Here is a 9,330-nt window from a genome sequence, read left to right on the forward strand (position 1 = left end):
GGCTAGCCCTGCTTCCAGCACATCTACAGTTGGAAATGAAGGGCCCCACTTCATCTGCTGGCTGCCTCTTTGACCACTTCACCAGCAGAGCAGACAGCTACTAGCAGAAGCACCTTGTCCAACTCTCTTTTCCCAAATCAGATAAATTATTTGCCTTTGAAAGTCTCTGCAGACTTCCTCAGTTGCCCCCAAGTATTGTATCACATCTTTTCAGTCCACCAACTACCCCAGCCTTCTGGGTATCTTGGAGTGCTTCTCCTCAATTTGCCCTGCACACAGCTGTGGTAACAGCAGGGGCCAGTTGCCACACAAATCAGACAGTATTTTTTCCATGCACAAGGGAGTGTGGAAAGGATTTCGCTGTGCATCAGTGCAGGCACACCTGTGCTGGCTCTGTGCACAGTGACAGGGTTTATTCACCAGTGCCCAGCACTGTGCAAGGACAGTTCTGGCGCCTGCAGACCAGAGCTGGTGCACGCATGTGCCACAGAAACTGATTAGCCCCGGTGCCCAGGACTGGTGCATACCCCAGGGTCCCTGCTCTGCTCCCTGCCGTGAAGGGGCATGCTCCTAACCTGTAGTTCTGAGCTCCCCATCCCATGGCCAGCAAGTACTGTGTTACCTGAGAGACTCTCTGAAGATGTGCACAGTCATGGGAAATAAAACTTTTATACCTGAGTCTTGCTAAAGCACATGAGAGCAGGTGCTGTATTAGCCTCCCAGACAGGGTGCAGCCGGGACACAGACTGGGGTGTAGGGAGAGGAGGCTTCCCACCCTGCTCCAGGTCATTAGCCCTGTAAATCCACTCCTCCTTGTCCAGCCCTGCTGCCCCCAGCACAAGGAGCACCTCTGGCAGCACCTGGGCTCTGCCTACCATGAGCACTGAGCTGAAAGGGTTACAGAGTCAGGCACCCTCGAAGGAAAGTTGCTGGACATCCTCTTGTTTGTGCTTAGTTATCAAAACGCATCAGGTGACTTCCTTCTGGTCCCTTGGGGCTGCAAGGGAGGAGAGGGTGACAGCCAGGCTGGGACGGGAAGTGCAGTTGTGTTGCAAGAAGTTTGTACTCACAGTGAGTTCAGCGGTTTGGCTGCTCACGTGGCCTGGCAGTATAAAGCTGGATGCAGGAGCCGAGCTGCCCAGCTCAGAGGCTTCACTGTCCTGGGAGGAGAAAGGAAGGACAAAAGCACAAAGCAAGAAAAAACAACAGGGAAAGGAAGAAACATGGAAACTTCCCAGACACACAGCTCTGAAAGGTGAGAGCGGGACGGGAACGAGAGGGAAATTTTTCACCAGGGGAGTATTGTGTTTCTTCGCTTGCTTTTAGGCATGCCGTTCCTGTTCTGCTCTGCAGGGAACAGCATACTCCCGCTTTCACCTCTGGATGGAGTCTGTCAGTCTTCCCTGCTTGGGACAGCGTTTGGGATGCCGGTGCTCACCCGTTCCCATCCATGGCACTTGGGAATGCTCTGCTCCTTTCCTTGCCAACCCAGGCTCACCCCTTTTTCCTAGAGAGCTAAGATCCATTTTGCCAGTGGACAGGGACAGCACTGACATCTGTTTTGCTGCTCTTCCTCAGGATGTCCAAGGACTTGTCAGAGCTCATGAAGGAAGCCACGAAGGAGGTGCATGAGCAGGCAGAGAACACTCCATTCATGAAGAATTTCCAGAAGGGGCAGGTGTCACTCCAGGAGTTTAAGGTACTTTGTAGCAGCATTGCTTGGGGATAGGATTTCCTCACCAGGAGATAACACTGTTACATAAGATGGGCTGCCCAGGGACTGAAGGGGGGAGGAGGGGGACAGTGCAAGGAAGGAGGTACTTTGCATTACGGCTGTCTGGTATCGGCACCTCCCGTGCAAAACATGCTCTTCATCAAACTCCAGCACCCCAAGATCCTAGCAGCTCCTCTTGCCAGAAGGCAGGGCAGGACCGTGCATATCAGGATGGGCAGCCAAGCTGAACAGGATAAAAAGACAAAATAAGTTAAAGGGATTAATGTAATTGCTTTTCTCTTTCTTATAAATGCCTGCTTGTTGATAGTTAATGGAAGTATGACTATGTGCAGATACATGAGTGGCTGAAATGCCAAAAAGCGGAAGAATACTAAATTTACAACACTAAGCAGCTATAGCTAGAAACAATGATGTAATTGTGAGAAAGTGAGGCTGTGGGATCATCTCTGGCACTGAACTTTGCAATGTTTTAGTTGTCACTTGGGTGATACCAGAGCTGAGATGGTGAACAATAAAAACTCAAAGGCAGGCTGAGTTTGAGCAAGCCATGTCTGCCACTAACAGGTAGAAGCCTGTTGCTTTTCTTAAGATAAAAGAGAATAATCTGAAAATATTAGTCTGTGCCTAACGTAGCTAGATACATGATTCCTGGGATCTGAGCCACATAACAATGCCATGAGCAAAAGCAAAGCACGCACCTGGACCAGAAATTCCTGGGAGGCTATAGGATGTGACGCACGGGCTTGCAAATAACAGCTAGGGATTAACCTGTGGTTTAATTACTTTGTTGCTGGATTGTTCCTTGGCAAATAAATCCACAAGAGTAGGAAAAAGACTACTTATTTCTGACAGGTCACATTCAGGATACTTAGTCAAGCATGAATTTAATCTCAGGTGCTGACTTCCCACTGCTCGAAATGCAGCATTGGTTAGGCAGTGAACTTTGAGACAGGTTGGCAATAACATAAAAAGCCAGGCCTTCAGGAGTACAGCTCAGTTTTTTAGAAGATACTTATGTGCTGTCAGGATGAGTGAGATGTGACCTGGATTTTAAAAAGTAATGATAGTTTTCAAAAGCCATGTTTCCCATTAAACCACTACCTGCCTCTGAAAACAACCAGTCAAGTTGCATTTTCTTAATTTGTTAGGCAACGTTCCTGTATTTTGTTTCTTTTCCAGTAAGGTGGATAACAACTTATTGTTTAAAAACCTCTAATTTTTTTTACTCTCTTGGCAAACCTATATACGTGGCCTGACACGTGACTCCCCAGAATCTGAATATTTGTTTCCACAACCAAGCCACTGCCCGTGTACTTATCAAAGTCCTACTTGCTGGCACAGTGGGGAAAAGTTGAAACAGCAACTCTTTCACTGCTTTCTCTCCTGTCGTCAGTGTAACTCCCTCCCCCCAACTCCAATGTGACTCACCTGTACTACACCACCTTCATGTTTTACCCTTTGCTGCTGATAAGGGATTCCAGTGTAAGGAAGGGGTAGTGTAGGTGTAGATATGTGTATAGCCTCTGAAAACAGAATGCCCGGGGAAGGAAAGAACACAGCTAGATTGTCTTATGCCACATGGAAAAGCTGGCAGATAGAAGACAGTATCGCGTAAGCTGGGAAAAACAACAACAATGGTTTCAAAATAGAGAGGAGAACACACAGCCTCGCAGCGCTCCTTCACAAAGGCATCTTTCAGTGGCAAGCTGTGCTTCCCGCCTCCTTTTATCTTGTCTCCTCAGGGCAACCAAGGAGGCAACTCCACTTGCAAGTCTGAACGAGGAGAGTGGTGGTGCCTCAGTTCCCAGGATGGTGGGCTGCCAACAGGATGAATGTGTTGAAAAATAAACAGGGTGTGTCATCATCTCATAAGGCCCCACAAAGGGAAGCCACATCTTGAAGCATTCAGATTTGAACAATGCACCAGAAAATACACATTGGGAATACCCTCTCTGTTGACTGAGGGAATGGAGAGAATAGACAAGGCATGATTTAACAGGGCTCTAGCTGAAGGGGAAGGCAGCAGCTTTTAAGGGCAAGTATGACCAATATGCTGCAAAATGGCCTAGGTCTTACCTGATGCTGCCTCAAGCAGAAGAGGAAGGGCTAAACAGCGTCTCACTGTACCTTGCAACTCTGTTTTCCACATGGGAAACCTTCAGCATCACAGAAGTGCATGACTCACACTGGGTGTGCCCACAAGTAACTTTTTCATTAGTAGGATTTGTCCCCAAAACCTGAAGACAGACAGGTGTAACTTTACCTCATCCTCTTCTCTTTCAGCTGGTTACAGCATCCTTGTACTTCATCTACTCTGCTCTGGAGGAAGAGATTGAACGTAACAAGGACAACCCAGTTTTTGCCCCTGTGTATTTTCCGGCGGAGCTACACCGGAAAGCCGCCCTGGAGCAAGACTTGGAGTACTTCTACGGCAGCAACTGGAGACAAGAGATTCCATGTCCTGAGGCTACTCAGAAATACGTTGAGAGGCTTCATTACATAGGCAAGAACCACCCAGAGCTCCTGGTGGCCCATGCCTACACCCGGTATTTGGGGGACCTGTCTGGGGGGCAGGTGCTGAAGAAAATTGCCCAAAAGGCCCTCCAGCTGCCCAGCACTGGAGAAGGGCTGGCTTTCTTCACCTTCGATGGAGTCTCCAATGCCACCAAGTTCAAGCAGCTCTATCGCTCCCGCATGAATGCCCTCGAGATGGATCTTGCCACTAAGAAAAGAGTCTTGGAGGAGGCCAAGAAAGTATTCCTGCTAAATATACAGGTGAGTATCAAGTGGCCAGCCCTGTCTGCCCACACCTTCTCTCAAACAAGATAACAGCTACAGGGGAAAGGCAAAGCCGGTATTTCTGCTGTGGAGCTTATGGGAAGTTGTGGAGGAGGGCAGGCTAATTGGAGCTGGATAGCTACACTTGTCCAACCTGGGAGCCCAGTAAAAGGCTGGTCTCTGAAAAACTTTCCCACCTCCTCCCCCCCACCATGTGAGTAAGGGCTTATACTGGGACTGGGGATCACTATCTAGCTGTCCTACCTCTATAGTACAGGTCCACCGGTCCTCTGTGGATGCTAACTAGATGCAGAGGTACCTTGCTTTCCTTCCCATCAGAAGAAGGGTAATCGCCTTCTCCTGAGCTGGAAGCTTCAGGGAGAACCTGTAAAGTGAACAAAGAGTTTGAAAGACATGTTCTTGACCCCAAAGGCAGATTATGCTCTGTGCAAAAAGTGCCAAGAGACTTGAATTGAAGGTCTGTGTCCTCCTCTAGTTCCTAAAGTGCCTGGGGCAGGGGCAAGGGGTCCAGTGAAAGAAGAAGAGGAGGCCACATAATGAGACTGTTCCCTCTTCTCAGGTGTTTGAGGCACTGCAGGAGCTCGTGTCTAAGGGCCAGGAGAACGGTCACCCTGTGCAGCCGAAGGCAGAGCTTCGCACAAGGAGTGTTAACAAATCATATGAGCATGGTAAGACACTTCCAAGGGCTGGTGTTTAACATTGCCCCTTGCGGTTCTGTTCTCCTCCCTTCCTCTGTTCTTCTTTGTAAAAGCCACTGGGAAATAAGCATGAGGTGCTTGTCCTGTCTCTTCTCCAGCCATCACTAGGTAGTGCAAAGAGGGGCACTAGTGTGTGCAAAGCATCTTCTAGACATAACAGAACAAGGGTGACACATTTGGGCTCTTTAGAAATAGCACCAATGTGGGTGCTTTACAAAAAGAGACTCCCCTCTCCTTCTCTGAGGTTCTAACAAGCATAGGGTGCGTTAGCCACAGGAGTTTTGACCACAGGGAAAGCTGACTTTGAGTTCACGGAAGCAAAGGCTGCAATTTTTCACCCAGCAAATCAGCTGTATTGCTGTGATGCTGACAGAAGGTTCTTCCAGACACACAGCCCTATCGAATGGCCTGTCTGTTCAGACTAAATCTTCCTCTGGTCAATTCCCTGCCTTTCAGAAATGTTTACTGAAAACACTTCTTGAAAGTGTGCTAGGTTAATAATGAGCATTGTTCTGCATGGTGAAAATTTCAGGCTGCCCATCAGCTTTGCAAAACTGAAAAAGCTCCATCTACTGGCAAGCACCCCACCAGAACTGGGCAAAGCCAGAGCAGCGGCCTCAAGCAATCTCTTTTCATGGAGTCAGGCTTGGGACTGAGTTAGGAGCAGGCTTAGGTGTTTACAGAGGAGGGTAGTTTCCCTGATAATGTGTGGTTCAAATAAAAAAGCCCTTATGACCTACCCATTCTAAAACTAAAAGGGAGATTATTTTGGTGTATACTGGATTGAACCACAGTTTTCCTGGGGCAAAGAATGAAAAGCAAGCCTCATCTTGCACATCTCTAGCCAGTGAAGCTTAGAGCAACTTCTTTGGGAAAGGCAGTAAAAGTTTTCTGTGAAACTTTGCTGCTCCTTTCCCAATACACTCAAAAAATGAGGATTTTCAGAAAAGTTTAGTATTGGATGAGGAATCCCATCCTGAAGTTGTACTGGGAAAGTTATATATCTGGAGTGTTAAGGACTACCTGTTTAAGGTCATTTGATGTCTAACCAATTAAATCTGAGAAGTAGGTGACAAAATACCTTTTAAAATTTTGGCTTAAATATTTGGCTGTCTTCTGCACGTATCAGGGGTTCGATGGAGCTGGGCAGTGCATTTAATAAACCTGTGAGGAGACAAGGGAAGAGGCTGGTACTCAAGTACAGGCAGAGGGGTTGTAAGCCTTTGTGAATCCCAGGTTAAGTCTGCTGCTTCCCTTCCTCATCCACCCTGGGAGAGCAGAATGTGCTGCTGCTGTTTCCCCCAGCTCAACTGGGCTCTGGGCTTCCTCCTTCCCCCCTTGACAACTCCAGCAGGGTCTGCTTTGGCACTGGGGAGAGCAAACATAGCACACCAGAAGCTTCTTGACTCAACTTGTTCTCATCCTTTTTTTTTTTTTTTTTTTTTCCTCCTATTTGATCAAGGTCCAGAGCCTGGGAAAGAAAGTGAAAGGACAAACAGGAGACACACAGACATAATGCCCACCACTCCCCTGCTGCGGTGGATCCTGGTACTCAGCTTCCTAGCCACAACAGTTGCCCTGGGCTTATTTGCCATGTGAAGAAGCAGGACCTTCACCTTCTCTTTGTGCCTTCCCTCACCCTGAACTAATCCACCTTCCCCAGTCCTTGCGAGAGAAATTCCCTCTGACTGGGTAGTGTGATCTTGTCTCTGCCACTAATATTAGGAGACTTTTCTCCCCAGAAATCAAAGAGTGCTGTAAGGGAGGTCAGGCAATGTCTCTCCCATGCTTGGTGTGAGCTCTTCACAGACACTAACTTTATCACCAGAAACTAAGGGTAGAAAAGGCTAAAAGCAATGGTCAAGAATTATTGTTGCTTTACAGAGTGCCTGCAAAAATCTTACAGGATCAGAAATGCAGCGTTGACATCTGTCTCTCCTCAGAAATAGGAAGCTCCCCGGAACTCTGTTGGCTCAATTTTTATACTGATAGATAATACTGTGATTACTTCTTCTGTGGAGCCACACGGCTCCTGTGGGTCATAGACTGTTTTATATGACACTAGTAGGTCTTTGTTAATTCTTTTTCCAATCATTTTTGTTTTTAAAAAAACAGAAGATGGTTGTTTAAGATACTGTGTTATTCTCTTGTCTGGTTATATAATTTATACACATAATAAACTTCAATGTAAAGTCGTCAGGCCTGGTGTTTCCTATTATTGAAGCCTTTCCTGGGAAGGAAGGAGGTGTCTTTCTTCCTCACAGTTTTACGTCTTTTGGAGCTGCTGCCTCCAGAGACATTACAATAGACAAAAGCAGGAGCTATCATCAGAGACAGACTCTGATCCCACTCAGCACTAACCATACCCTGTTAACAAGCTCGGGCAGGTTTCTTCAGCTCCTACATGCTGGTCTGTGTTTCTAGAAATGGCACAAAATTCTGTGAGCGTACAAAGCATCTTTAAGAAGCAGAAACCATCCGTAAAAGCAGATTGCTATTCAATGAAAAGCAAAGGTGATGGGACCCTCAGCTGGTCTAAACCAGGACAGCTCTCCCTGACCACTACCAGCTAAGGGCTCCACTACCAGACTTCCTTTGCAAGAACTTCAGCATGAATCAGAAAAGCAAGTATGTTTTTACCACACAGAGATTAAATGCACACTAGGTTACAATCCTACCAGGCAGCTAAATGGGAGATATCAAGCATGCAACTGCACACCCTCTCCTAGGTAACAAATCAACCCAACTTACACCCAGGACTCGGCACACCCATGGCATTGCTAAAGGCACCCCGAACACGTGGCACTGCCGGAGCTGCCCATGCACACCGCTTGCTTTCCCCACCTTTTGCTGATGCAGATCTGGAGGTCTGGGTTTGTGGCCAGACACTCTTACAGCCATAGGCCCTATCTGCTTTGGAGGGTCTTCTAACACAGGAGTCACTGCAGGAGACGCTGTAGTTCAGGGATGGCACAGCAGGTACCGACAAGGTCATTGTCTATCACTTCAGAGTCCTTTCCTCTCCTTCTACCAGAAAGCCTCTGTGATCAACCTGTCTCCACGATGCTGCTTGTTCTGGCTGTGACCTTAATCCCAAAGACATGCTTTCCTACTGATCTGTTTTAATGACCAGCACTGAAACTGCTCAAAGAGCAAGAATCAGAAAGCAGGTGCTGCTGAGAATAAGCAGTGGGAAAGATGGACCATTATTATTCTCAGGCTCTTATCTAACCTGTATCCCTTCCAAAATACCCTTTACTTCTCTAGTTGGACCCATTTTGCCAATCCCTGGTAGAAAAAAATAATTCTTAAAAAGGATAGTCAGATATTTGAAAAGCGAGGATCTGAATTAATCCTAGCTATAAAAATGCAAGAACTTTTTCATTCAAATTTACATTAAGTTCTACCTATTCAGTCCCTCTAACCCACCCCAACTAAATCATTATGTTCACTCAACCATGCTGAATAACCAAACATCCCAAACATGCAAACAAATGCCCACGAGCTCAGAAATGCACTCTACCACACTCAGCCTCTCTCTGCTGCCCAAAGAGATCATAACTGTGACCTCAAAGTTAGGAAATGTGGATTCAAACCGACATCGTCCCCTCCCTGCTCATGCCAGAAGAGGTATGGTGCTTTGAGTACATCATGGCCACTGTGCCATCTCACACTGACGGACTCCAGACTGAGCCTAAAGAAATCTTCAGAGGCGAAGACTAAAGCTTTGCTTGTACTCATCTATAATCTTTATTAATGTATCTGGTTTCTCTGCAACACAGGAGTTGATTTCTCCGCAACAACAAGACAGTCTTTATTTCCCACTTGCAGTAGTTAAAACCTCCTTTGCAACACACCACACTTCCTGGGTTTGTTTTCATTCAGGATGCACACTACCACCTTTTTGAAGGGCCAAAATGCTTACCCAACAACCTGCCAGCCTTCCCCCCAGATTCCCTACGAACCAGGAGACCAGCACCCAGAGAACACCCCTCCCAGGGCGGCAGCAGCCTGCTTGCGTGTCACCCTGCTCGCTGCTCAGCCACTGCCATCCCCACGAGCCTCCTGCCCACCGTTTCCCCACAACACACCCCGCCA

General features: G+C 47.4%; 1 protein-coding gene across 1 annotated transcript; it reads left to right on the forward strand.

Annotated features, from left to right (window-relative positions):
- The first annotated feature begins 1,215 nt into the window (after window positions 1-1,215).
- Window positions 1,216-7,427, forward strand: HMOX1 (heme oxygenase (decycling) 1). Its single transcript, XM_010079746.1, has 5 exons — window positions 1,216-1,255; window positions 1,579-1,699; window positions 4,019-4,510; window positions 5,094-5,202; window positions 6,695-7,427. The coding sequence occupies exons 1-5, from the start codon at window positions 1,224-1,226 to the stop codon at window positions 6,829-6,831; spliced, it is 891 nt and encodes a 296-aa protein (XP_010078048.1). The 5' UTR covers window positions 1,216-1,223; the 3' UTR covers window positions 6,832-7,427.
- The last annotated feature ends 1,903 nt before the right edge of the window (window positions 7,428-9,330 follow it).

This window comes from Pterocles gutturalis, unplaced genomic scaffold (assembly GCF_000699245.1).
Source record: "Pterocles gutturalis isolate BGI_N339 unplaced genomic scaffold, ASM69924v1 scaffold21519, whole genome shotgun sequence".
In the NCBI taxonomy this organism is placed as follows: Eukaryota; Metazoa; Chordata; class Aves; order Pterocliformes; family Pteroclidae; genus Pterocles; species Pterocles gutturalis.